We start from the raw sequence: 25,747 nt of genomic DNA, 5'->3' as shown, positions 1-25,747 counted from the left end.
TAATGGGAGTTGGAGCTGTGGTCGTGGCAGCAGTGGGGGCAGGGATGGGGAGGTGGAGGCGATGATGGCACTGCTGTTACGATGCTCTTCACCATCGTCATGGCCCCCACCACTTGTTGAGCACATGCTCTGTGCCAGGCTCTGAGCCAAGGACTATCTCATCAGTCCTCAGGGCCACCTGGCAAAGTGGGTATGATGTTGCCCATTTTGCACATTTCACACATGGCCACCTGGCAAAGTGGGTATTATTTTGCCCATTTTGCACATTATTTTGCCAGCCCACAGCACGGTTCCCACCTTTTGATCCCCACTTTGCGCACATCACTAATAATAGATCTGGCAGCCGGAGCGATATGGCACAAGGCCGAGGGTTAAGCATTTTTACTGGAGTCTAGTTTCTACCAACCCGACTTCACTGAAGCCCACGCAGTTTTGCACACTGAATTCTTCTCTCATCGTCGGAACTGGGCATCTTTTGCCTCCACGTAGAGGGCTCATTTTCTAAACAAAAAGGTCAGGGTATCAGCTGATCTGCAGCTTCTCAGCCAGATCTCGAACCTGACTATGTGCAGAGCAGCCCTGGAGCCCTGGGGCATTCGAGGAAGATTTAGAATGCTGCAGGCAGCCTGAGATGGGCCCCAGCTGCCCAGATTCTCAGTATCACTCCCAGGTCCTGCCCTGAGCCTGCCAAACGACACTGCACACCCCTGCTTCCTGCTGCCCGCCAGAGACATCTGGTTCCCAGCCCCAGTTCTTGGAGGATGCAGAACTTCTAGTAGTTGGGACATTTCCTGTTTCCCACCATCTTCCTTGCTTAAAATAGCCATGGGAGTCAACACAGGAAGGCACATGGGGCTGCAGCCACCTCTGACAGCTCATTAGACAGGCCCCAGTAGCCCCAGGGCCTGGGGCTTCGGAGCAGAGAGAGGCAGCTTGCACAGTTGTACAGCCCAGCTGCCTAGCCCAGAGGCCCTGCTAAGTGCACAGCTGCCAGGAAAAGGAGCTGACCTACCCCATCTCTGTCCTCCAGAAACAGATCCCAGAAGGCTAGCAGAGTGTAAATGACAAGTTGAAATTGACTAAGCACCAGACACACAGCCCAACCCGCATCTCTGGTCTGTGCCCTGAACTTTACAGCACCGTGAGCACAGGCTCCTCTGTTCCAGCCTCTCACTGACGAAAGGAGAGGAAACGTGCAGATTTGGAATATTCTTTTTTACCCTTCTCCCCCATCCTCCCTTTGTTTTCTTTGGTGCCAAAAGATGAAGGAAGAGGTTGGAGAGTGAGACCCACATGTCCTAATACCCAGCCAGGAAGATATGGTGTAGCTGACACCAAACTGGCTGCTGCATCTTCTTACCTGGGAAGGTCTTGCAGAAGCCTTACTGTGGACCATCTGTGTGACTTGGGCAAGTTGCTCTCCCTCTCTGAACCTCACATTCCTCGCTTGTAAAGTAATAGGTTGGATAAGGTGCTCTCTGAGCTCCTCCAGAACCTAACATTCTATGAAAGCATCCCTAGTCTGCAAAGGGTCTGGGGTGGGGATGTCTGCCAGAGAAGTGGGGTCTGTGACACTCAGTAGATGGCCTCTTAATTTTAGGCCAACCCTTCTCCTATTTGTCCCAGGCAGGGCAGGAGCAATCTTTTTGCTCTACCTGAGGCAGAACCCGGGCTTTCCATATGGGAAGTGAGGCGGAGCTTGGGGAAAGTGGGCAGAAATGTGTTTTTCTGCTCTCATCCTCGAGGTTGTTATGATAGAGTTGGGAAATTGAGCCCATGGAGAAAGGGACTAGAAGGTGGGAGAGAAACTTCGGGAAGGGTTTAGTCTGAATCTTCTAGAGAAAGGGGGAGATGGGATGGAGTAGGGCTCTCGCTGGCTTGGTGAGAATGCTGTTCAGGCTCTTCAACAAGAGGGCAGCTCCGTGAGCCACGGTGGTTGTTGGAAGACAGGGGGAGGATGCGAAAGCAGCTCAAGGCCCCTTCCAGCAATGCTCTGATGATGTTTGAGCAGACTAGCTTTCTGCGTTAGTTTCCTAGGTCAACCATAACAAAGGACCACACACTTGGTGGCTTAAGACAACAGAAATTTATTCTCTCACAGTAGCTGAGGCTGGAAATCCAAAATCAAGGTATTGGCAGGATTGGTTCCTTCTGGAGACTCTGAGGGAGACTGTGTTCTAGGCTTTTGTCTTAGCTTCTCATGGTGGCTGGCAGTCTTGGGGTCCCTTGGCTTGTAGATGCATCTCCCCAATCTCTGCCTCCATCTTCACATGACACTCTCCCCTTATGTCTCCCTGTCCCTTTCCTTCTTTTTATATGGACACCAGTCATATTGGATTGGGGTCCACCCTAATCCAGCACGACTGCATCTTAACTTGTTTACATCTGCAAAGACCCTATTTCCAAATAAGGTCCCATTCACAGGTACTGGGGGTTATTCCAACATATCTTTTTGGGGGACAGAGATGGAGACTCATAACACCTTCTTTCCCTCTCCTTCTCCTTTAGACAACAGCCCTGAGACGCGGGCTAAAGTGAAGTTTGTCCAGGACACTTCCAAGTATTGGTACAAGCCCGAGATCTCCAGAGAGCAGGGTAAGTGCTGGGTGGCGCCGAAGGTCCTGGGGTCCATCCGAGGTCACAGCTGGCTGCTGCCCACCTTGTCTTCCCTGGGCAAGGGACATAAGCAGACTCATTCCTCTTTGCAGTAGGTGGTGGTCCCAGAGAGGAGCTGGGACCAAGGTTGGACAGTAAGAGGCACCTCCCCACAGTGAAGTGTTGGGGAGCAGGAGCAGTGGTTGTAGCTGTTTCTTTAAAAGCAACAAAGTCTTGGTTTTCCAGGGTAGAAGAAAAGTCTGGCCCAGATAATGTGAAACCTTAGCTCTCCATCTGCATGATGTGGGAGATTTTTGCCCATGTTACAGAAAAAAACATAGTTGGGATTGTGGGGATGGAGATGAGAGACCTCAGCCCCTAAGGGAAGTCTGTGTGGATGCAGGGCAGGGTGACTTCCAGCCAGGGGTCAGATCCGGACAGTTTCCTTGGAACACCCCCATCTATTTGTTTACTCACTGTATGGGATGCTTTTCTGCTGTGATGGCAGCGATGAGCAGTTGTAGCCGACACTGCATGGCCTGCAAAGCTTGAACTATTTACTGTCTGGCTACTTATGGAAAAACTTTGCTGACTCTAGTGTAGGAGGACCCTTAGGAGGGTTTACATTTTAACTTTAAGGACTCTCATCTCATGAGAAAGAATGAGGTTCGAGACCTGATGAGACTTAAGCCAGTGCATCAATTTCTCATTTCCTCTTGTCTCCTCCCGATTCAGCCATCGCCCTCCTTAAGGACCAGGAGCCAGGGGCTTTCATCATCCGAGACAGCCACTCCTTCCGAGGAGCCTATGGGCTGGCCATGAAGGTGTCTTCGCCCCCTCCGACCATCATGCAGCAGAATAAAAAAGGTAACACTAGCTTGTCCACTGGGGCCTCAGGACTAGGTGGTCCCTACAGTCTCTTTAGGTCCTGAGCTGCCAGAAGACAAGGGGTGGGTATGTGGGGTGGGCAGGTCTCTTAATTCTCATGGGAGCTGGTCCCTTCTAATCAGACTCTTCAGAAGAGCAGGTCTTGGGCTTGGTGATGATTGAGGTCAGAGAACAGGGAAGCAAGATGACTGGGACCCTGTGATTGAGTTTCCTTGAGGGGTGGGCTAGCAATGGTCTCTCCATCCCAGGGCTCTGGCCGTGTTATCGCTGTGACCCTTTCTCCATCACAGCCCAGCACACTGGAGAAGTTGGAAGTAGTGCTGGGAGGTGGCAGAAGGACACCGTGGGCAGTGACTCATCCACGTTTCTTTCTCTTCATCCCAGGGGACATGACTCATGAGCTCGTGAGGCATTTCCTGATAGAGACGAGCCCCAGAGGAGTCAAGCTCAAGGGCTGCCCCAACGAGCCAAACTTCGGTGAGCTGTCCCCGCCTCCGTCCCCACGGTCTCAGGCCTGTCCCAGGTTCCCCGCTGCAGCTTCTGCCCGTCACCCTTGTCATAGACGCAGCAGAGAAATGCACGGCGACTCCCTTCCTCTGTGCTGTGGTGCCTTCACTCTGCCAGATTTCTTTCTGTATTTGTCCTACCCCGCGGAGACTTGTTACCATTATCACTGGAATAACAACTATAGCAACAGCTGCCTTTATCCACTACCTACTATGTGAAAGCCACCTTAGGTACCTTATATCACTTCTGGTCTCCCGACCATCCTGCGTGGTAGGTGTCATCGTCCCACCCATTTTACACACGAGGGAACTGAGACTTATCCAGGGACACACAGCTAATAAGTTACTGAGTGGGGATTTGATCCCATCATCCTCTGACACTTCTGCTGCACTCTCCTGAGTGGAGCCCTGGCAGCTGGAGGGATTTAGGAGAGATGCTGAGAGTAACTTTCGATAAAGAAAAGTTGTGGGGTAACCGTCTGACAGCTAGAGTGAGCCTTTAGAATCTTATCCCTTGGATCTTGCTGTCAAAGAGGGAGTGAATTTTCAGCTTTGTGGGTGGGATGAGGGAGAAGTAATAAAGAAGCTAAAGATCATGGACAGTGGGGTGGGGTGGGTATGCTTCCTCAGTGCCCCTGACGTGCTCCCAGTAACGCTGCCTCTGCCGGCTGTCTCCCTCCCTGCAGGATCTCTGTCTGCCCTGGTCTACCAGCACTCCATCATCCCACTGGCTCTGCCCTGTAAGCTGGTCATTCCAAACCGAGGTAGGAACCTGAGACTCCTCGCCCTCCAAGCGCACCCTTGTGCTGGCCTCCTTCACGTCTCTGCCCAGCCAGCTGCTCCAGAACATGCGCCAGGCTTGGAGGAAACGGCTCGTGTTGCCAATCTCGGGAAACTCAAAACCACTCTCCTCTTTATTTTTTCTAATAAGAAAGAAGGGAAAGTTCATTAAAAATCTTAATTCCAGAAACACACATAACTGACTTGCCAGATTGTTCCAGAGAAAATTCTCTGGAGGCTTTAAGAATTCATACTTGAATCCTCAGAATTACGACTCATCCCAGGGGAGGAAATAGAAGCAGGAGACAGCCATGGGGGGGACCGTGTCCGGAGGGTGAGATGGGCATCAGTGGGCAGGGCCAACGGAGCGGGGAGGGGAAGGCAGAGGTAGGTCATGGGGCATCCAGGTGTGGGAGAGCGGTCTGAATGGAGAGGAGAGAGCACACTCGAGGGACCTCTTAGGGATCCACATGGCGTGGGAAGGAGACAGGAAGCCCAAGATGTCCCTGGAGTTTCTAGTCTGCATGGCTGAGAGGGTGTTCCCTCGCCGAGGGGACATCGAGCTAATGGGAGGAGCAAGCCCTCTTTTGATTGTGGGAAGTACAAATGGAACTCAAGAGCTTTGGGACGTACACGGCGAGAATTTGAGTGAGACACTGGGGCTGGCAAAAGAGATTTTAGTTTCTCTTAGAGAGGTGTCCCAGCCTCGGAGGACGGCGGATGGACACCCCAAACCTTTCAACAGCACAGGCTTCCGTTATGCAGCCCCAGATACACGGGGCTCCCGCGAGGGGAGGGGAATATGCCTGGCCCTGAACTTGAGGTCTAGGAACCGGTAACTGGGGTGCCTTCTCCCCATGCTCTCTGTCCAATAATAGGATATTCGAAATTGTGTCCGGGACTTGCTTTCAGTCTCTCTTGGAGGTCCTGGGGTTATGTCCATACTTAAAACCTCCAATATTATTTGGCAATATCTATGTATCCAATTCGATTCATTGAATTATTATTTTTTTTTTTTTTAAAGGATTTTCTTATTTATTTATTTATTTATTTATTTATTTATTTTTGGCTGTGTTGGGTCTTCGGTTCGTGCGAGGGCTTTCTCCAGTTGCGGCAAGCGGGGGCCACTCTTCATCGCGGTGCGGGGACCGCTCTTCATCGCGGTGCGCGGGCCTTTCTCTATCGCGGCCCCTCCCGTCGCGGGGCACAGGCTCCAGACGCGCAGGCTCAGCAACTGTGGCTCACGGGCCCAGCTGCTCCGCGGCATGTGGGATCTTCCCAGACCAGGGCTCGAACCCGTGTCCCCTGCATTAGCAGGCAGATTCTCAACCACTGCGCCACCAGGGAAGCCCTCATTGAATTATTAATGATAATTGACCACTATTATCAACTTAAAAGTTCAAATACTATTTAAATAGCCCTATTAACCACATGATTTAGACACTAATTAAATTATGTTTCTAAGGAATTTAGCAAAGTAATTTAATAATTATAAAACTGTTCTTTATTTACATTGTATAAACCAGCGGTTCTCACAGTATGGGCCCCAGACCAGCAGCATCAGCACCCCTGGGAACTTGTTAAAAATGTAGATATTCTCAAGCCCCACCTAATCAGCTTTAGGGTGGTGCCCAGAAATCTGTGTTTTAACAAGCCTGCACACCAAAGTCTGAGAAATGCTGGTATAAACAGTACTCAGTTCTTATTAATATTGAAATTGTAGTTGTGCTGCATTGTGGTTTAATGAATTAGGGCATTTACTGATCTACACATAAGACACATCAATGCGAAACAACCATATCAGTTGCCTCTTGAAGGCTTGCTTTATGTCAGCCGCTGAACTAACACTGTACACGGAACACCTCAAGAACCCAGGGCAGTGGGGACTCTCATCATCACCTCCGCTTTATAGATACTTGGCAAGTGACTGGATGAGCATCTGACCCCTGCCCTGTTGGACTCCACAGCTCCCAACCATGTGCTGAATACTTAGAGCAATCCCTGGACGTTCAAACTGGACACACGTGCTGACTGCCAGGTCTTGTTATGAGAAGCGGTATCCATTGCACAAAGTATTTGCAGAGCTAGCCTGAGGCCCAGCCAACCTTGTGCTTCTTTCCAGCTCTGGAGTTTTAATTACCAGCTGAATTAAATTTTTGTCTCAGACCCCACAGATGAATCAAAAGACAGCTCGGGCCCTGCCAACTCAACCAGTGACCTGCTGAAGCAAGGGGCAGGTGAGTGGCCACCCGAGACAGGATCCCTGCCCAGGCCTTTCCTCCCCCCTGGCCCTGTACCCTCCGGCAGGTGCAGGCTGGATATCTCTCCCAGACCCAGATGTCTCTGGGCTGACCACATTTGTGTGTGCAGATGCCTTGGCCCAAGGCTGGCCTGAAATTTATCTGCTATCTTCTCCCTGAAGAGAGGACCTGGGGATGGTTCCTACCCACTTCGGCCCCCATGACACCTCCTTGGGTGGGTTTCTTCCAGCCTGCAACGTGCTCTTCATCAACTCTGTGGACATGGAGTCACTCACTGGGCCACAGGCCATCTCCAAAGCCACTTCTGAGACACTGGCTACTGACCCCACGCCGGCTGCCACCATCGTCCACTTCAAAGTTTCTGCCCAGGGAATTACACTGACTGACAACCAGAGAAAGTAAGATTCTTTCTTTTTTTTTTTTTTAAAGATGGTGTTTTTTTGTTTGTTTATTTTTGTTTTTTATTAATTAATTTATTTTTGGCTGCTTTGGGTCTTTGTTGCTGAGCGTGGGCTTTTCTTTTTAGTTGTGGCGAGAGGGGGCAACTGTTCGTTGTGGTGCGTGGCCTTCTCATTGTGGTGGCTTCTCTTGTTGCAGAGCATGGGCTCTAGGCGCGCAGGCTTCAGTAGTTGTGGCACGCAGGCTCAGTAGTTGTGGCTCATGGACTCAGTAGTTGTGGCTTGCGGGCTCTAGAGTGCAGGCTCAGTAGTTGTGGGGCACGGGCTTAGTTGCTCTGCGGCATGTGGGATCTTCCCGGACCAGAGATTGAACCCATGTCCCCTGCATTGGCAGGTGGATTCTTAACCACTGCGCCACCAGGGAAGCCCAGTAAGATTCTTCTAATTGCTTCTGTGTTGGGCTCCCCCCAACCCTGTGACCCATCCATCCATCCACTTTCTCACCCACTCACCAATTGATCCATCCATTCCTGCATCCATTCATCCCCCATTTATCTTCGCCCACCCATTTATCCCTTCACTAATTTGTCTCCCTCTATCCATCCATCCATCCATCCATCCATCCTTCCTTCCTTCCACAAATATGCCTGCATTTGTTATACAGCTGTAAATGCAACTGAAAAAAGTCCCTGCTTTCTAGAGCAGAGGCCCTTCCTCTCATGCTCTCTCCCCAGCCCCTTTTCTTCCTCCTCCAGAGTTCCCCCATTTCTCATTCCTCAATGCCAGTTTCTTCCTTCTTTTCCTAGCCTCTAGCATTTGGGACATGTTTCTATGAGACATCTCTCTGTCCCTATGCATGGCTTTATGTCCCCAAAGGGAGCAGCCCAGGCCATCATGCTCAGAAGGGAAAGGCTGTGTCGACCTGTGACAGCCACAGGTGGTGGCCTGACCTGAAGGAGGAGGGTGGGGAAGAGCAGTCACTTCAGCACTCATTCTCTGTTTATCTGATGTGTGTGCCACAGGCTCTTCTTCAGACGACACTACCCCCTCAACACCATCACCTTCTGTGACCTGGATCCACAGGAGAGGAAGTAAGTCTCTTGTAGACCCTTGCCTTCCCAGCCATCTTTCGAACACTGAAGTCTGTGTGTATGCATGTACGTGTGTGTGTGTGTGTGTGTGTGTGTGTGCATGTGCATTCTTGGCTCAATTTGAAGATCTGTCCATGCCTGTGGGACCGTGAGTAGCTGTGTTGGCATCTTTTTGAGTTTTTCCTGCCACCAATTTGAAGCCCCTCCCAGGGACCCAAACGCCTGCTTCTACCCCTCTGACCCTGAAGCTGCTTCTCCTCTCCACGTTGGGGAAAGCTCCTTGGGAGGCAGGCCGCAGTGCTCTCTCCACTGTGAATGCCCTGCTGCATGATCTTTGGAGGCTCCCACCCCACTGGCACAGGGGCTCTGCCTTCCCCCAGGGGTCCGGGCACACCCAGGGCTGGGCTCTGAGGGAGAAGTGGTGGTTTACGCTGTGCCGTCATTCTCTCCACAGGTGGATGAAGACGGAGGGAGGTTCCCCTGCTAAGTAAGTATGCTTCTCCCCTACCCGGCTGGCTGGTCTTTGTGCTCCTTGGCTGGGGGAGAGGGGCGTGCGGGAGTGGGTTTAGAATCCAGGAACAGGGTTAGGCAAAGGGCAGCTCTGGAGAAAAGCTTGCCCAGGCAGCCAGGTCTTTGGCCTTCTCCTGCCTCGAGGCCAAAGGCCCAGCCTCCAGTCTTGTCCCCTTCCCTCTCTCAGGACCAGACCAGCAGGGGTCTGAGGAAAGGATCTGAAAGCTGCGAGTTTTATTGGAGTTGACGGCAGTGGGGCAGGGGTTGTTTTAATGATCTTTTCTGCCGCAATCCTGGCATCCTTGATTCCCATTCCTGCTCTCTTGGCGGACTTCTGTACATGACGTGGCTGGGCTAGACCTCCACGTCAGACCGCGGGAGTCCGGTAGGTCTGAATTCCTTCCGAAATTCCACTGATGGCCCTGGGGTCCTTTGGTCAATTTTCCATCTATTTGGCATTTCGTAAGTGCTTCCAGGGAACTAACGCAGCCCTGGGAAAATTCAGACCAACCAGGAGGCTGATTCTGCCTTCGGGTGCCTGATGTTAGCACAGTAGATAAGAGAAGTGTATAAGCAGGCTAAGGTGCTGCAGTGGTTTTCACACTGTGTTCCAAGGAACGCTAGGTTCCTCAGGTTGTAACTGAGCCGCTATGAGGGGAGGTACGATTTGCAGTTATATATCAGGATGAATCAGAGTTTTCTCATTAAAACTAAAACAAAGTATAGGAATAACCTGGGTACTGAAGCTGACATAAGACTGTCACTATGGTCTATAATTCCACCTTTTACTTTGTTGGACTCACCCAAACAGCCCCATTTTTTTCTCACTGATTGACTTTATCATAGGTAAATGTTACGCTGTTGAATTGATCCATTTATCGCCATAAGTACTGCTGTCACCTTTACATATCCAGACTTCATATAAGATTGGCTTTAGAAAAAGAAAACTTTCACTGTTAAAAAGAAATTAAAACCACTGCTGATTTGGGAAGGTTTGGGGAAAGAACCTATATTTAAAAATAGGTCTTATGCGACAGGTAGAAATGGGTGTGGGAGCAGGAGAGAGCTGATTTCATGGGGATGGAGCTGGGGAGGCCAGCAGATTGCAAGCTCCCTGAGGGGACGACTGTATCTGCCGTGTGGGAGGGGCTGCTAGATATTTAGTGAGGAAATGAAAGGATGGAGGCAGGGAGGAGGAGAGCCAGGAGGAGGCCCAGTGAGGCCACTGTGGTCCAGACGAGTGGAACTGACCAGGGTCAGCACGATGAAAGCTCCTTCTGGGGGTGTCCATGTAACTGAAAGTGGGGTCTGGCTGCTCCTCGTTCAAAAGCCAATAAAGAGGCCAGGTTGGTGGAAAGGAAAGTTTGCTTTATTTTGGATGCCGGCAATCACGGGGGAGGGTGGATGCCTGTCTAAAGGCCGGCCCCACCGCACGCCCACTGACAACCAGGGCGCGAGAGCTTTTATAGACGGAGGGAGGGGGCTACATGCAGAAACAGCATGGTCAGAGCTGACCGTCATCTTGAAATTGGTCACCGGTGGTCTGACCAGCGTCATCTTGATCGTTTTAAGTACAATTCATCTTTAGTTCCGGGGTTGGTTTGTTCGCATTTCCTTGAGGCCAGTTCTTGGAATTGTGGCAGCTTATGTCATAGCTACAGTCTGGTCATCATGTAGTTACCTTCTTCCACCTGGTGGGAGTTTCAGTATCTAGAAGACAGCTCACAGGATATGTCTCAGAATATTATCTATAGACCTTGAGAAGGAGCTAAAGGTCCTTAACTATGCTTAGTGACTAAACTACTATTATTTAGTCTTGTTGGACTGTTTTCCTTTGTTTCTGCATTTTCTCTGATTAAACTTATTCTCTGACTAAAGTTTTTCCACAGACAAAAGGCAGACAGAGGACATGGGGGGCAAGGACCATAGGGTCCTGCTCTGTTTCATCCAGAGGGGCCGTGTGGGATGGAGGAGACCTCTCCTGGCCCAAGGTCACATAAAGAGTTAGCAGCCCAGCTGAAAAGAGGCCCCCGTGTGCAGTCCTCTCAAAGCTTATCTCAGCCTCCCCTGGGGCTCATGGGGTCATTGGGGTCTCCAAGTTCCTGCTGCCAGCCAGGAGGCCAGAGCTCTGTGTTTGAAGGGTCTTGTCTTACTCACCACCTGGCCCTGCGAAGGGGAGATGGATGCGGGACAGAAGCAGGCTGGTCCCAGGCCTGGAAATTCCTCATTGAGGAGCAGCTTTTGTGCTGAGCTTCCTTCTGACTCGCCCTTGTGGAGGCCCAGGAGAGCTCAGGGCTGGACGAGGGTGAGGCAAGGGAGGTGCCTCAGGCCCCCAATTTAAGGAGGTGCTTGCCCTTGGGTGCTTGTAAGCGCTCCTCTCTGCCCTTGGGGGCTGAGGTTTCTTGCCGCATCCATTCCTCCAAGCAGAGGAAGGACTTGGGCTACTGTTGAGTTGGCCCTGAGGCCCACAGAGCTGAAATAAACAGGAAGGGAGGGCAGGTGGGCAGCGTTCAGGCCTGAGAGGTGGGCCGGTTCTCCATCCTGGCAGAACCAGGCGGCTGGGGTTGGCTCGCTGTCGCGTGGGCGGCTCGGAGCCACTCCCCCCCTCCGCCCTTGTCTCCCTCCACTGTCCCAAGGAGCTCCCCCTGGCCTGGAGAGGGGGCTCTGGGGGGGTGATCCATGGGCCCAGGCTACCCCACCACTTGGGTAGACTGTTACCCCAGGCCTCTGGCCTGATTGTCCCCAGCCCCTGAAACACATTTGGGTAGAGCAAAACTGGGGGGAGACGTGTGTGTGTGTGTGTGTGTGTGTGTGTGTGTGTGTGTGTGTGTGTGTGTGTGTGTGGTAAGCCAGTCCCAACTTTGCTAATTTTAGCTGCTGTGGTCCGTCCAGTCCTGGGAGAGGGGTTTCCATCGGAATCTCCAGCTGTCCTGATTTCCCCATCCAGCTCTAATTAGCAACGTGCTGGCTGGGAGGGGACCTGAGCTCACATTCTGTTCTTCCGCGCTCGTATTTTTAACTCTGTTTTGCACAGAGAGAACTCTCAGTCACTCCAGTCCTGGTGTGGGGAGTGGGGTTTGGGGGGGGAACAGGTGTGGGGTCTCCCTCTCCCTCCCATTCTCTGGAGAAGTGTGTGTGTGTGTGTGTGTGTGTGTGTGTGTGTGTGTGTGTGTGTGTGGTGGGGGACGGTGGCCCCTCGTCCTTTGGTCTCTGACCCTCTGTGGTGTCTGAGGCAGCCGGGCCCTTTGACAGGCAGCCGGCACTTTGTTTATGTGTTGTGTGTAAGAACATTCGGCTAGGGGTGTGGCAGGGATGGGCTGAGAGAAACTGGCCTAGGCATGTCCCATTTTATTTTTGGTCTCATCCCCACCTCTTACTGTCCGGTCTTGTCACTCACCTCCAGCGCCTCCTCCCCCTGCTCCCCACCCACAGAGGGGAATTTCTGCTGACCCTGAACAAGTGACATGCTATCTCCAGGCATTGGTTTTCTTGTTGGTGAAGGAGAGAAAGGATTCTCTCACATGCTCCACCCTCAATGCCCCGTGCTCAGGGAGGTAGGGAAAGATGGGGAAGGGAGCAAAGGTGAGCTGGCTTTGCTGGGCGCCTCTCCCAGGCCTGGGGTTCCTCCTGCTCCCTCCTCACACCTGTCACCCATCTCCCGCCCCTGCAGGCTCTTCGGCTTTGTGGCCCGGAAACAGGGCAGCACCACGGACAACGCCTGCCACCTCTTTGCTGAGCTTGACCCCAACCAGCCGGCCTCCGCCATCGTCAACTTTGTCTCCAAGGTCATGCTGAGTGCCGGCCAGAAGAGATGAACTCCCCCCTCCCCTTGCCCGGGGCCAGGGCAGTGGGGATGGGTATGTGGGGAAGGGACCTGTGCATCCTGACCATCCTTGAATCCAGAAGGAGGACTTTGGGCCAATTTTGGAGAAGGAGAGAAGAAAGTGTAATGTGGGGAGAGGGAAGTGAATTGAGCGGGGAGGGGGAGAGAGAGAGAGAGAAGGAAAAAGATGGAGGAGAATAACTCAGATTCCCCCAGGGAGATGGATACTGCAAAACCCCCAGAGCCTCCAAAACTAACCAGGTCCACCTAACTCCCCCTCCACCCTCCGAGAGGATGGAACTCCTCAAGAGAGGCAGAATGAACCTCTCTGGAGATCCACATTTTGGGGGGAAATGGAAAAGCTCTTTCTTCCTAACCCAACTGCTTTGCAAAGAGAAGTCCTGTCAAGAGAATCTTTTTCTGTCCACCTCTAGGGTAGATCACCAAACCAAAAAGAGCCACCATGGGACATCCAGTGGTGGAACTTTTGCTTTTGAAAGTATCTCAGACCTGAGGCCCCTAAGGTCTCTTTGCTCTGCCTCTGATGTACAGTTTGTGGGTGTCTTTATGGGGTGTATATATGGCCACACCCACATCCTCACACACTGATTTCTGTTTGCCTCTCAGCTTGAACTATAAACAGGTATACTTGTCCGTGTCCCCTGTGTTTGCACACACAAGTGCATACTGTCCAAAGAAAGTTAGAGTCGGGGGTGACAGGACAGCAGGGAGGGGGCATAAGCCCTCTTCCCCAGGAACACCCAGGATTGTGGGTAATGGACGCTCTCTTGGTCCCTGCACCTGCTCTAACAGCCTTGGGTGCCGTCAACCCCTTCTCCTCAACAGAGACCCTCACGGAGTGGGTCTGGCCACGCTGCAACGTTACCCGTGATCTGCCTCCACCAGGAAGCTGGAGCATTGGTTTGAGGAGATGGGGACTTGTGTGTCTGTAGCTCTGGGGAAGAGATCCCTCAGGAAGGGAGGCTGTTGAGCTGTAGGCACCTTCCCCGAGGCGTGTGGCCCAGCCTCGGGGTGGGCAGGTGGCTCCCGCCAGCTCCCAGCCCTCGGCCCCTTCTTGGGTTTCGTGCCCCAGACCAGCCTTTCTCAGACTTGCTTATGTGCATGTTGCCTTTTTGGGTGCTGGCGATTGAGCCTTCCTGCTCTGCCCTGCCCTGTTCCGTCCTGCAGGGTCCCCATGTTGGGGCTCATCCTGGGAACCTGCTTCTACAAGCCCTGCTCGGCGAGGCCCAGGAGAGACCCCTGCAGTTCCTGTGCTCCCTCTGCAAGGGATCGGGGGTCTGGCTTTTGCTGGACTGCCCAGGGGAGCTGGTCAGAGTTCTGGGGGATGCTGCCTGCACACCACATGGCCTGCCTACGATACCAAAGCCTTGCTCTTCGCCCTTCTGCCTTGGTTTCTCCCCAGAGCTCAGCTGCCGTGGAGCAGAGGGCAGAAGGCACACATTTAGGCCAAAGGGCTGAGAGTCCAACTGGGCGATTGGGCACTCCCTGACCACCACCCAAGTGCTCTAAGCCAGATGGAAAATCCACCAGGACTCCATCCTTGAGTAGCTTCTTAAGCCTCTGGGTTCCCTAGAGAGAGGCATTGTACTGATATATAAATATATATAATATATATGTGAGACATACTGACAGATTCTGTAAGCTAATAAAATATAAGAAAAGGTTAAAAAAAAAAGAATAGGTAAATTGACAAGAAGTATTTATTATTTCCCCATATAGCTTTATTGCCTCCCCGGCATAATCCAGTCCCCACCCCTCTCTGTACCTATAAGTGAAGCCTGAAAGGTAGGGGCCTTTATCCTTGGAGCAGTCAGGGGTCTCCTTGCCCTGGCCTTGGCCTTCCCTAGACTCTGACTAGGGCTCAGCGGGGAGGGGGTACACGTGTTCCATCCCCTTCACCCCCCTTATTTTTGGCAAGCTGGGCCCGGCTGTCAGCTCCCAGAGATGAGGGCTTAGCAGCCCGCCTCCCTGCAGGCCCAAGCGGGTGTGTGAGCCTTCAGGGGACACGGGTGTGTGTGGTGGGTGTGGGTGATGTGTGCGTCTTGTATTTTTTTTCTCTTCCAAGAAGCTGTATCTGTGTGGATGTTCTGTTTCAGGGAGTTGGAAAGGAGAGCGTCTGAAGATGGTGGGGAGTAGCCCCCTGCTTCCCAAAGATTGAAACCTTGTTCTTGGTGACCAAGACTCCCCCAAAGGGCTCTTCCTTCTGAGGCTTTCAAGCCAGACACCGCGATCTCCCCTCTCTCATTCCCTGCCTAACCCCAACTCCCTTCCCAGACAGAAGAGGATATTCCCACCCGCTTCCTTTGTAAATATCTTAATCTCCCACTGGACATCCCGGGAACTCTCTCCTCCTGGTCTGGATGGCCGGGCAGAGCATCAGACCCTTCATGTGAGTCTGGGGTCAGCCTTCACACGTGCTTTCCCACCGCCCACCAGCAGCCCACCTCCCAGGCATGGCCAGCCCACCCCACTCAGGCCTGAGCCATGTGTGACTCTGGGAAGGACTCAGGAGATGCTGGGGAGCTGATCAACTCCCCCGACCCAACATCCTTCTGGAAAGAGTCCGTTTCCGAGAGTGTGGCCTGTCCAGAAGAACGATGGGGAAGGGTACCCCGGTCTCCACCGTGGTCTCACCTTTGGGTCAGACACTGCTTGGGATAACCCTCCCGTGTCTCACAGGTTAGGCCCGTGCACCTTGCACACGTGCACACATACACACACACAACCACAGCACTGCAGTATGTTCTTGCCAAAGATTTCCTTTAAAAGAAAGCACTTTTAATAATTATTGTTATTATTGTGTAAATGTTTATCCTTTTTTCTCCCCATCCCTCTCCCCAACCTTTTTTGCTGTTGTTTATTGTTGAATCTGTTTGTCAGCCAGGAGAGTGCCGTCTGGTCTTGAAAGTGGGCTGGGGAGTTGGGGATGGGAAAGGGTCTGGGAGGAGTTGGCAAGAAAGAGCCCGAGGCCGGAGAGGCCTGGTCAGCTTGTGATGCAGGGATGCAGACCCCAGGCAAGCTCAGGCCCCAGCCCCAGGCCCAGGCTGTGTCTTGCTGTGCATCTAGGCCTCTGAGGCAGCTGAGGCCTCGCCGTAGCTGCCCCGTACGGTGTCTGGAGGGAACAGGGGGCAGGGAAGTGACAGCCCTCCAATTCAGCAGGGAGAGAGGCCCAGCAATGTCCCCGTGGCCCTTCCCAGATGGAGTGAGAGGGGAGGACTGGGCATGGGAATAGTGGAGAGGTGACCCCAGAGGGGAAATGGGGAGGAAGGGAACAGTTTGATGGAGCTCCAGGGCTGAGCAGATGCCCCTGCCCTGCGATCGTGGTGTTCTGGCTTCCTCCTCCAGCCAGGTGTTCCAGGGACAGAGACATTGTGTCCTAGGTTTGGGAAAGGCCCTTTGACCCAGGTCCTCATTGGAGCCTCTCCCGCAGCAGCTGCAAATGCTTGCGGACTGCCAGGATTCCTTCTTCCCTGGCAGGGTTTTGAGGGATCCCTGGGTGTGTCAGAGACAGGCAGGATAGGGGTGGGGGGACCTGGTGGCTGTGTGACCGTAAGAGGGAGCCCGAGGGACACGTGTGATTCTCTGTAAAGGGGCTCCTGGTGGGAGATGAGTCGAACATCCTTCTGCCCACTCGGATGGGCCGAGCAGAGGTTGGGCAGGCCCCTGGTGCCGCCCAGGGGTCTGTGGACGAGTCTGTACGTGGAACAGTGTCTATGGCCCCCTTCCCCGGGATGTTCGTTCATTACCCCTGCCTCCTGGGTCTTCTCCCCTGCTTTGGTCTTTTCCAGCTTCAGGATCTGGATCTGGGGGGATCCAGGAGGCCAATGCCCTTTCCAAGGGCTGCCTCCTGCCCCTACATCTCCCCACCCTTGGGATCCTTGGAGAGGCTGGGGGCAGAGTCCCGGGTCTACTTTTCACCCGGGTCGAGGCCCCGGAATCCTTAGACTGGAGTGCCCTGGCCAGTGGTAACACAGAACGTGTGCGTGTGCGTGTGCAAGTGTGGGTGTATGTGTGTGCGTTTTTTGCTTGTCTCTTTAGGGAACTTAGGAGTTGGGTTGGAGGTGGTTGGCAATGGGATGTCAAGTTCACTATCACCCAGCGGCGAAAGGAATCGGGAGGCAAGGCTTGTAGGGCCCCTGATTGGGGGAATCTCAGTGTCGGTGATGGTGGGGATCAACCACACGGGGTGGCGCTCCTCTGTCCTCAGATGCTGAAGTGTTGGAGGACCTCTGTTTATTTCCCACACCTGGACTTTTCCCAGCTGTGAGGTAATTGTAAAGGGATAGCCCACTTTTGTTTCTAATCAGTGTTCAACAGCTTGAGACTCTCCTGCGTGTCCACGTGTGGCTCATGTGTGTGAGAGAGCACATCTGTGCGTGCATGCTGTGTTTCCCCACCTCTCCCCTCTCTGACATGTCATTCAAAACAAATGTAAGAAATTCCTCACCTCCATCCCCTCCTGCCTCCCAGACCCTCTGCAGGAAAAACCGAATAACCCAGCATCTCCTGATCCCCTGGCTGTGTATTTATATAGATGGAAATATACTTTCTATTTTGTATCATCGTGCCTATAATCTCTGTCACCTTGTATAAACCCTGATGTATGCTACTTACCCTGGATATGAATGTATTGTACACTGATGCTGTCCCACTCCTGTACAGCTGCTTTGTTTCTTTGCAATCCATTGTATGGCTTTATAAATGATAAAGTGAAAGAAAAATCTCTGCTGTTAACTAGCTGTGTTGTTTGGAAAGGGGATCTGTCAGGTCTCCAGTGGGTAAAAAGGGGCCTCACCCAGGCTCCGGATATGTGGTGGGCTTCAGGGATGCCGGTGGGGGACGACTCACCCCAAATCCTCCCAGGGCTTCCCTACCATCCAGGTCTTGGGTCTGATTACAATGAGTTTTTCATCTGGACTGTTTTAGCTAGAAGACAAACTCAAATCAAAATGGTTTAAGGAAAAAAAAAAAGGAATTTAGTGGCACACATAACCAAGAAGTCCAAGCACAGCTGGTTCCAGGGGCTCAAATGGCAGAATCAGGAATTTGTCTCCATTACTTGCTTCTGAGTTGGCTTAATTCTCAGGCAAGCTCTATCCCAGTGGTGGTAGCACCAGATGCTCCAGAATACGGCCACTCAAGGCTCCAGGCTTTCATCCTACCAGTAAAAAGAGAGCTCTTTTCTCCCAGTGCTTTCAACGAAAACCTGGGACAAATGCTCCAGAGGCAGTCCCTCTGGGGTAACACTGTTTTGCATTTTTGAAAAGCCTCTTTCATGCCTGGCTTAACAGAAGCCAGCTGGATTCTCCTATCTGCTCCTGCAGTCCCTTTGTTGTGATATCACACATACGTACCTGTGGAAAACTCCACCATACACTTGTGGGAAAATGAGAGTGAAAAAGACAAACAACAGCTTAGTATTATTAAGAAATTGGTTTCAATAGTTGTTACTTTACACAACCTCTGAAAGGGTCTCAGGGATCTCTGAGGTCCCAGACTATACTTTGGGAACTGCTGCTCTGAGGGACAAAGACACGTGAAGCACAGACACCCTGCGTGTGATGGTGGATTAACATGAACTGCACCTCTACCGTGTGCTAGGCTTCGTCCTGTCTAATCTTCCCAATGAACCCCTGAGGCAGGTGTTGTTATACCCAAGTGACAGACAAGGAAACTGAGGCTGTGAGAGGTCACATAGCTTCTAATTGGCAGAGATGATGCTTCTCACTACTAGTGACAGCTGGCATTTAGCCCACCTGCTAAGCGCCAGGGATGGCACTGAGCACGTATGTGTATTTTCTCATGTGCACACACCCAGTGAGATAAGGGCTGTGTTCCTGTCTTCATTTTATGGAGAAAGAAACTGAGATTCTCTGAAAGGGGTTCAGAGAATGCCCGAAATCACAAAGTTGCCAAGGGGCAGAGCCAGGCTATGAACCCAGGCGAGCTGACTTCCCAGCTCATGCCTCTTCCTCTGCTCTCAGGGTTTGCACCAGGAGGGAAAGACAGACTGATGAGTGATGGGCAGGCAGGAGAGCAAACTGACGGCATTGGTCAGACAGGGATTCTAGGCCTGGGCAGTGGTGCTGGCTTCCCGGGGAGTGGCCCAGGGCTCCTGCTGTGTGATGCGGGAGGGCACAAGCAGCTGTGGAGCAATGTGGCTACCTGAGGCTGGGCCTGGTGCAGGGGATGAGAGAGCTAGGTCTGTGCGCTGGGCTGATCTAGCCTGGCTTTGAGGGAACTGAACAGTGAGGCAGGGTGGGGGCCAGCTGCGCTCCCAGTGCCCGGAGGAAGAGGAAATGGGCTGGAGCTGCAGCGGGAGGGGTAGGGAGGTGAGCGCTCATGACCCATCTCAGTACCCTGAAGACCCAAAGGACCTTTGCATTTCTTGTAAAAAGTGTGGTCCACGCGCTGTCAGCGTCGGCATCGGTGGGGAGCTTATTAGAAAGGCAGAATCTCTGGTCCCACCTCAGACGTGCGGATCAGAATCTGCATGTTAACAAGACCCCCAGGAAGCCTGCGCAGGCACTGAAGTCCGAGCAGCCTGGGCGGGTCTCACACAACTGGGACTTGACCCCAGGGCTCGAGATGCTGAGCCCAGACCTTGCCTCAGCACCTCCTGAAAGGTCAGGACTGCAGTGCTCTTGTCTGGGTCTACACTGGGGGTGAGCGCTCCTAGGCCTCACCTTGGGGCCCGCCCTGCTGATGGGGTTCTGGAGTCTCTGCAGAGACCGGGGCCGGGTAGGGGTGAGGCCTGGCCCTGGCGAGCAGGAACTCCTGTTGCAGCAGATGGACATGCAGGGTGTGAGCAGAGTCCCGCCTGGGGAGAGGCAGGAACGTCAGCTGAGGTGAGGGCAGGAGGGGCGTAGGGGTGGGGCTGGGGGCCGGAGGTGAGGAACCTCACACTGGGTCTCAGACTTGGCTGAGAAGTACCCGAAGCCTGGGTCCCACCCAGAGGTTCCGAGTGCATTGGTCTGAGGACCAGCGGGGGCGCTGGGGTTTTTCGTCTCTCCCCAGGGATTCTACAGGCAGCCAGGGCACAGAAGCACTCCTTAAATGGACTCTTCCATGGCAGGTGTGTGTGTACCGGAGACAGGGAGGAGAGCAGAGTGGGGAGAAGTTCCCCCGGATTGGCTTGGGCTTCCCCACGGCCAGCCCTTCCCCACGTCCCTCCCGCCCCGAGCGGGAGAATGCTGTCCAAATGTCCCTCCCCTGCACCCAGGCCGGGCTCTACCCAACCACCCTAAGGGCCAGTGTTTCTAGGGGGCATGCCCTCTAGGGCCTATAGACAGACAATGGTGCGAAGGGAAGGGCCTGGAGAATCTAACTCCAGGGGCTCTGGAATGCCTCCTCATCGGTGTTAGATCAAAGTCTGCCTTCTTCTGTTAAAGAACTGGATATTCCTCATTAGTTGGTGAAAATGCTATTAGTCTTAGCAGTTTCCAAGCAGTTCAAAATAGGGAAAGGATACGGCTGCTTATGAAAACACTGACAGTTAAGTGTAGGAACACACACACACATACACACACACGCAGGAGACCTGGCCCCTTGGGCTGTGCTGAATCTCCATTCCTTCCTCCTTCCTGCCGACATTCTGTTCAGGCCCAGGGGTGCCAGGCCAGCAGGCGGACGGGGCTGCCCCACAGTGAGCCGACCCCTGACCGAGCTAATTAGCAGAGCGGCATGATCAGAGGTGGGAGAGAGTGCACTCACGTGAGTTCTGCGGGTCAGACCCACTGGGAGGCCCGGTGCACACGGCACGTGGCACATGAGCAAGCTGCAGTCAGTAGAGAAGGGCACGGGAGAGCTCGGCTTGGAGAAGAGATGGTGCGGGGAGGATGGGATGCTGGCTGTCCAGTGCGCGATGGCCTCTCTTGGACGAGAGAGTCAGCCTTCTCTGGGTGTCACACTGTCATAGGTGAGGGCCACAGGGAAGTCAGAGGACAGAGGGCTGCTGATAATGAAAGGGATGCTTTGAGAGGGGTGAGTTCCCCGTCCCTGCGGGTGTTGGAGCGAGGACTGTAGAAGGCCCCTCCCAGCCTCCATCCTGGGCGCGGCTGCATGCTCGGCCTAGAAGAGCCCCCTCTTCCGGCCAGAGCCGGGAGTGCAGACATGGCTGGGCCCTGCCGCCGGCAGATGAGCCTCCTCAAGGTGCCCTCCCTCGGAGCCTGCTGGCCTCAGAGGCAGGCTTGGCTGGGTGTGGTTCTGGCTTTGCTGGGATCTCAGGAAAGTTTTTTCCCTCTCTGGGGCCGAGTTTTCGCATCTGTAAAATGGGCTAACACCTACCCTGGAGGGCTGGTGTGAGGATTGAGACCACATGGCATGGAGCATGGCCCTTAGTCTACTACTGGGCTGTCAGCCCTTAAGGAATATGTATTTCCCCCTTTTCTTGTGCCTCTTGCCTCCTCCACTGCATTTTCTCAGGCCTCTGGGGAGACTTGGCAGCAGAGAGGACTTGTAGCTGAAAGCCTCCCGAACGATATTGATCTCGCTGGCTCCTGACTCCAAACCACAGTGCTTGGGGATGGTGGTACAGCCGCCTCCATGGCTCCAGCTTTTATGGGGTTTAAAGATCATCTCTGGTCATCGAGACAGGATGTCCAGGTTCTGGGCCCCTCCTCTCAGCCTCTGCTCCATTCCCTGACTGGTCCTGGGAAACCTCACATTCCAGGGTGAGGTCCTGGGAAAGTAGGGGGTGCCCGTAAGGTCACCAGCCCCCTGCCCCCTCCAGCACCATATCCTGCCTGAGCAGAATCTGACCTGACAGCACCACGGCCCTCCCTCAGGGTACTCGGACTGGTTAGGGATATCAGGAGTGGGGCAGGGGTCCTTGAGGAGGGCAGGAGACCACCAGGAGAGAAGAGGAAAACCTCACAGCCATGGAGACCTCAGGGCGACCTTGAGTAAGTAAATCACTCCATCAATTAATTAATTCTCCAGGTATTTAAATGCCCTGGGCAAAAGGTACATCATGCAGCAAGAGTTTGTAAATGGATCTGGATGGTCTGGGGAGAGCAAAGAAAATGTCCCTTAGGAAGTGACACTTTCTGAATGTTAAGGTCCAAAGGATGAACAGAAGAGGATCTGGGCAAAGGGGTGGAGCAAGGTGTTTCAGGCCGAGGGAATAGCATGTGCCAAGGTTCAGGGGCAGGAGAGGCATTTGGGTCTGAACCCTTGTACCTCCCCTGCATAGCACTTTTTTTGGGGGGTGGGGTGGGTAGTTCTTTTGACAGTGTCACTTGACACTCCTTTGGAGGCCAGGTAGAAAAGTGGTTACGTGCACAGGCTGTGGTGTCAGACTGCCTGGGTTCAAATTCTAGCTCCATCCCTACTAGCTGTGTGACCTTGGGCATGTTCCTTGCCCTTGTTGTTTCCACACCTGTAAATGTGAGATGGTAATAGCGGTACCTGACTCAGCGGGCTGTGGTAAGAATTGGGAGTCTGCACTTGTAAAAGCAGCTTGGGACAGTGCCCGGCCACCAGCAGATGCTCATACGTGTTAGCCGGGTTTACCACTTATGTATTTAATATTTTCCCCCTCCCTCACTCGACTATAAAGTCCCTAAGAGTAAGGACCGGGGTCTGTATCTGAAGCCCCAGCACAGTGTCCTGCATGTCGGAGGCCCTCTATCAATGTTGGTGGAAGGAATGAGGTAACGGCAAGGTCAGTGTAGCCCCTGGAGCTGGGGGTTGGGGGGTGGAGAGGGTGAGTTAGGCGGGGCTTATTCGGTCATGTGAAGCATCTGGTGTTTGCTGTAAAAGCAGGGGAGGTTTTTGAAGGTTCTTCATCAAGGGGGTGGTGGGATCAGGTTGGCATTTTGCAAAGATGACTGGGCTGTTTCAACATCTATTGAACCCCAACTATATGCTAGATGCTGTATTAGGTGTTGTATTAAGTGTTATCTCATTTATTTGTTGATAAAATGACCCTGGGAAATAGGTGTACAGCTAAGGAAATTAAAGCTTAGAAAGATTAAGTAGTTTGCCCAAGATCTCATAGCTGGAAAATTCTACATAAATGGACTTCAGATTTCTTTAGTTCTGTATTATTTAGCATATTGATTCAGCTTCTATGACAAGAGATTTCAAATGACCAAACACTTAAATGTGATAGAAGTTGGGACGAAGTGAGAGAGTGGCATGGACATATATACACTACCAAATGTAAAATAGATAGCTAGTGGGAAGCAGCCGCATAGCACAGGGAGATCAGCTCGGTGCTTTGTGACCACCTAGAGGGGTGGGATAAGGAGGGTGGGAGGGAGACGCAAGAGGGAGGAGATATGGGGATATATGTATATGTATAGCTGATCCACTTTGTTATAAAGCAGAAACTAACACACCATTGTAAAGCAGTTATACTCCAATAAAGATGTTAAAAATAAAAGTTTGGATGGGAAGGTAGAGACTGGGAAAGAAGGCAATTTGTCCTGGAAATCTAAAGCCCCCTGGGGGTGGCCTTTCAGGAGAAGCTGCCTGATACCTAAGCAGCGGTATCAGCAGGTGTCAGTTGGGGAAAGAGAAGCCTGCTCTCAATGACACACCTTCAGTTACTAAAGCCTGCGAACTCTATCCCACGTGGAGATAAGAGAGGTGAGAACCGGGTGAGCTGCAGTGTTAGCCTTTGTGTGGGCTCCGGGTGGCATTACAGCCATCTCACTCACTTCCTCTTCTCGACTTCCTGCTCCAGGAGCTTGCCCGCCCAGCCTCTAATAACCCCAAGTCGTGGCCTGCTGTTGAGGAGACTGGCTGGACCAGGTAAACAGGCAGGGAGGGAACAGACACAAACACCAGAGGAGGGTGCTGGGCGCTCTCTGGACTCGCTGAAGGGGGCAGCCCCACGGAGCCTCTTCCCATCTGTCTAGCTCATTCATTTTTCCCTTCCTATCTGCACTTTCCTTCTTCCTTCCCTGTTTTCTGTCCCCTCCTGTCCTGTCTCCCAGCGGCCCCTCCCAGTCCCCACCCAGTCGAGCCACCAGTAGACAGGGCTTTGGCTGTAGCTGCTGCCGGTGGTGCCTCTTGGGGGATGGAGACCAGGGGAACCTCCCTTCCCAGGGACCTCTGGGGACATGAGGGGCCTAGGCTTGGACGGGGGAGAGCTGAGGGAGGACTTTGGAAAGTCCAGCCCGGGCTAGGATTCTCCAATCTGCGTGTTTTCTCCTCCAGCCTTATATCCACACTGGGGATGGCTTCTCAGCGCAGTAGTGGGCCTAAGGCTCCCTCCAGTGGCCAACAGGGGCACTGCAGGCACTCGAGGCACCTTCTGGAAGGAGGTCACAGTGGGCAGCTGGCTGAGCCAAATTCCAAGGCCTAAGGGACGCGGTGGGTTGAGAGCTGGAAGCTGAGAGTAATCGGGCACTTAGAAGCAGGCTGTTTATTGAAAGCTCCAGGGGAGTGGCGGGGACGGAGAGCTGGTGGCCTCTGTTCCCAGCATCAGTTACCCCTCCCGGCAGATTGGAGCTGGTCCCGAGCTTCTCCATGACTTACCTGGGGTCAGGGCTGGAGACCACACAGGTGGTCAGTGGTGGCAGGAGCCAGTGAGGCCCTGGCCCCAGGGGGTGACCAGTGGAAGGGGCACTGGATTAGCAGCCAGGAGATTTGGGTAGACTAGGGGCTGGCCAAGAGAACTCCCCTCTCAAAGCCTCCGTGCCTTCTTCTTTAATGGGGCCTCTGGGACAGGTGATGTCTCTAGGTGTCTCCTCACAGCCCTGCATGACCCATCCCCGTGTTCTTACTCCCTGGGTCTGCAAGGCCAATCTGTCCAACCCCTGCAGCCGGCCCGAAGTCCACCCTCTCTGTCAAGCTGGCAAGCAGACGAGTGTCTCTCCCAGGCCAACGATGCAGCTTTCTGTTCTCTTTGCCCTTTAGAATGATCTGACACTCTGGAAGTTTTCTTCTGCTCACCCTCGTGTCCCCTCCTTCTGCGCGAGCGCATTTCTGGAGAGTCCAGCGCTTACGAAGACAGAAAACAGCTGCTTCCCATCCTCAGGGTTCTGGGTCTGAGAACCAGGCATGAGGCATCTGCATCCCCTGGACTTGTTTAGTTTACTTCCTTCTTCTTCACAGCCAATGACCCCCATGAAGAGAGTGAGAATAAGCATCTATATTTCTCTCCAGCACTCTCAGGCCTCTGATCTCACCACAGTGCCCCAGGTCTTTACGAAAGAGAAGCTGAATCTCATGGAAAAGAAAAATAAATGGATGAGTGAATAAACCTGTTTTGCCCAAAAAGGAGGGATGGTGGGTGCCTTTGCCCATGCAGGACCAAAGCTCTGATAAACCAGCTGGGAAGCAAAGATGAGAAAACTTCTCCTTTCACTGGCATGTGAAGCACGGAGGAAGAACGTATGGCTGGGGAGGAGCAGCCCTCAGGTCCTCGCAATTGGAGCCCGAGTTTCAGCCCATGATCCCCAGGCCAGTTTGCCCTCTCTGTGCCTCAGTTTCCTTGCCTATAAAATGGGACGGTAATTGACAAAATTATGTGCATATTCATGATTATATATGTAGAGTGTCTAGCCCTGTGCTCATGTGGAATATTGGGAGCGAAGTAACATTTATTGACTGCCTACGATATGGCAGTTCCTATGGGAGATGCACAGGATCTCGTTTCACAGATAAGCAAACTAAGACTCAGAGAAGGTGACAATTGAATTAATGAGAACGTACGTCTATCGGCTTCTAAAGATTGTGAGTCTATCTAGAAAGGTGTAGATGTGGAGGGGGCAGGAGCCTGCTGAAGGTAGGGTCCTGAGAAGGCAGAAGCCTTGTGAGGTCAGAGAAGAGCCAGAGGGAGGGAGGGAGAGAGGGAGGGAGGGAGACAGCAAGTATAGTGCTTACAGAAGAGACTCAGGGCTCATATGACCTGGTGACCATC

The 25,747-nt window shown here is 52.9% G+C and overlaps 1 protein-coding gene across 9 annotated transcripts in view; it reads left to right on the top strand.

Moving 5' to 3' along the window:
• Nucleotides 1–17,596, top strand: part of TNS1 (tensin 1) — a 207,413-nt gene extending 189,817 nt beyond the window's left edge. For all 9 annotated transcript variants that reach the window (XM_028167912.2, XM_057551606.1, XM_028167910.2 and 6 more), the window contains 9 exons: nucleotides 2,509–2,595; nucleotides 3,331–3,462; nucleotides 3,868–3,960; nucleotides 4,676–4,753; nucleotides 6,935–7,006; nucleotides 7,260–7,428; nucleotides 8,451–8,519; nucleotides 8,974–9,006; nucleotides 12,700–17,596. In XM_028167912.2, the coding sequence (XP_028023713.2) occupies nucleotides 2,509–2,595; nucleotides 3,331–3,462; nucleotides 3,868–3,960; nucleotides 4,676–4,753; nucleotides 6,935–7,006; nucleotides 7,260–7,428; nucleotides 8,451–8,519; nucleotides 8,974–9,006; nucleotides 12,700–12,844 (878 nt within the window). In that variant the 3' untranslated portion in view covers nucleotides 12,845–17,596. The remainder of the gene's footprint in view (nucleotides 1–2,508; nucleotides 2,596–3,330; nucleotides 3,463–3,867; nucleotides 3,961–4,675; nucleotides 4,754–6,934; nucleotides 7,007–7,259; nucleotides 7,429–8,450; nucleotides 8,520–8,973; nucleotides 9,007–12,699) is intronic.
• The last annotated feature ends 8,151 nt before the right edge of the window (nucleotides 17,597–25,747 follow it).

Source organism: Balaenoptera acutorostrata, chromosome 8 (genome assembly GCF_949987535.1).
Source record: "Balaenoptera acutorostrata chromosome 8, mBalAcu1.1, whole genome shotgun sequence".
NCBI lineage: Eukaryota > Metazoa > Chordata > Mammalia > Artiodactyla > Balaenopteridae > Balaenoptera > Balaenoptera acutorostrata.
This window is presented reverse-complemented; position numbering and strand designations above follow the sequence as displayed.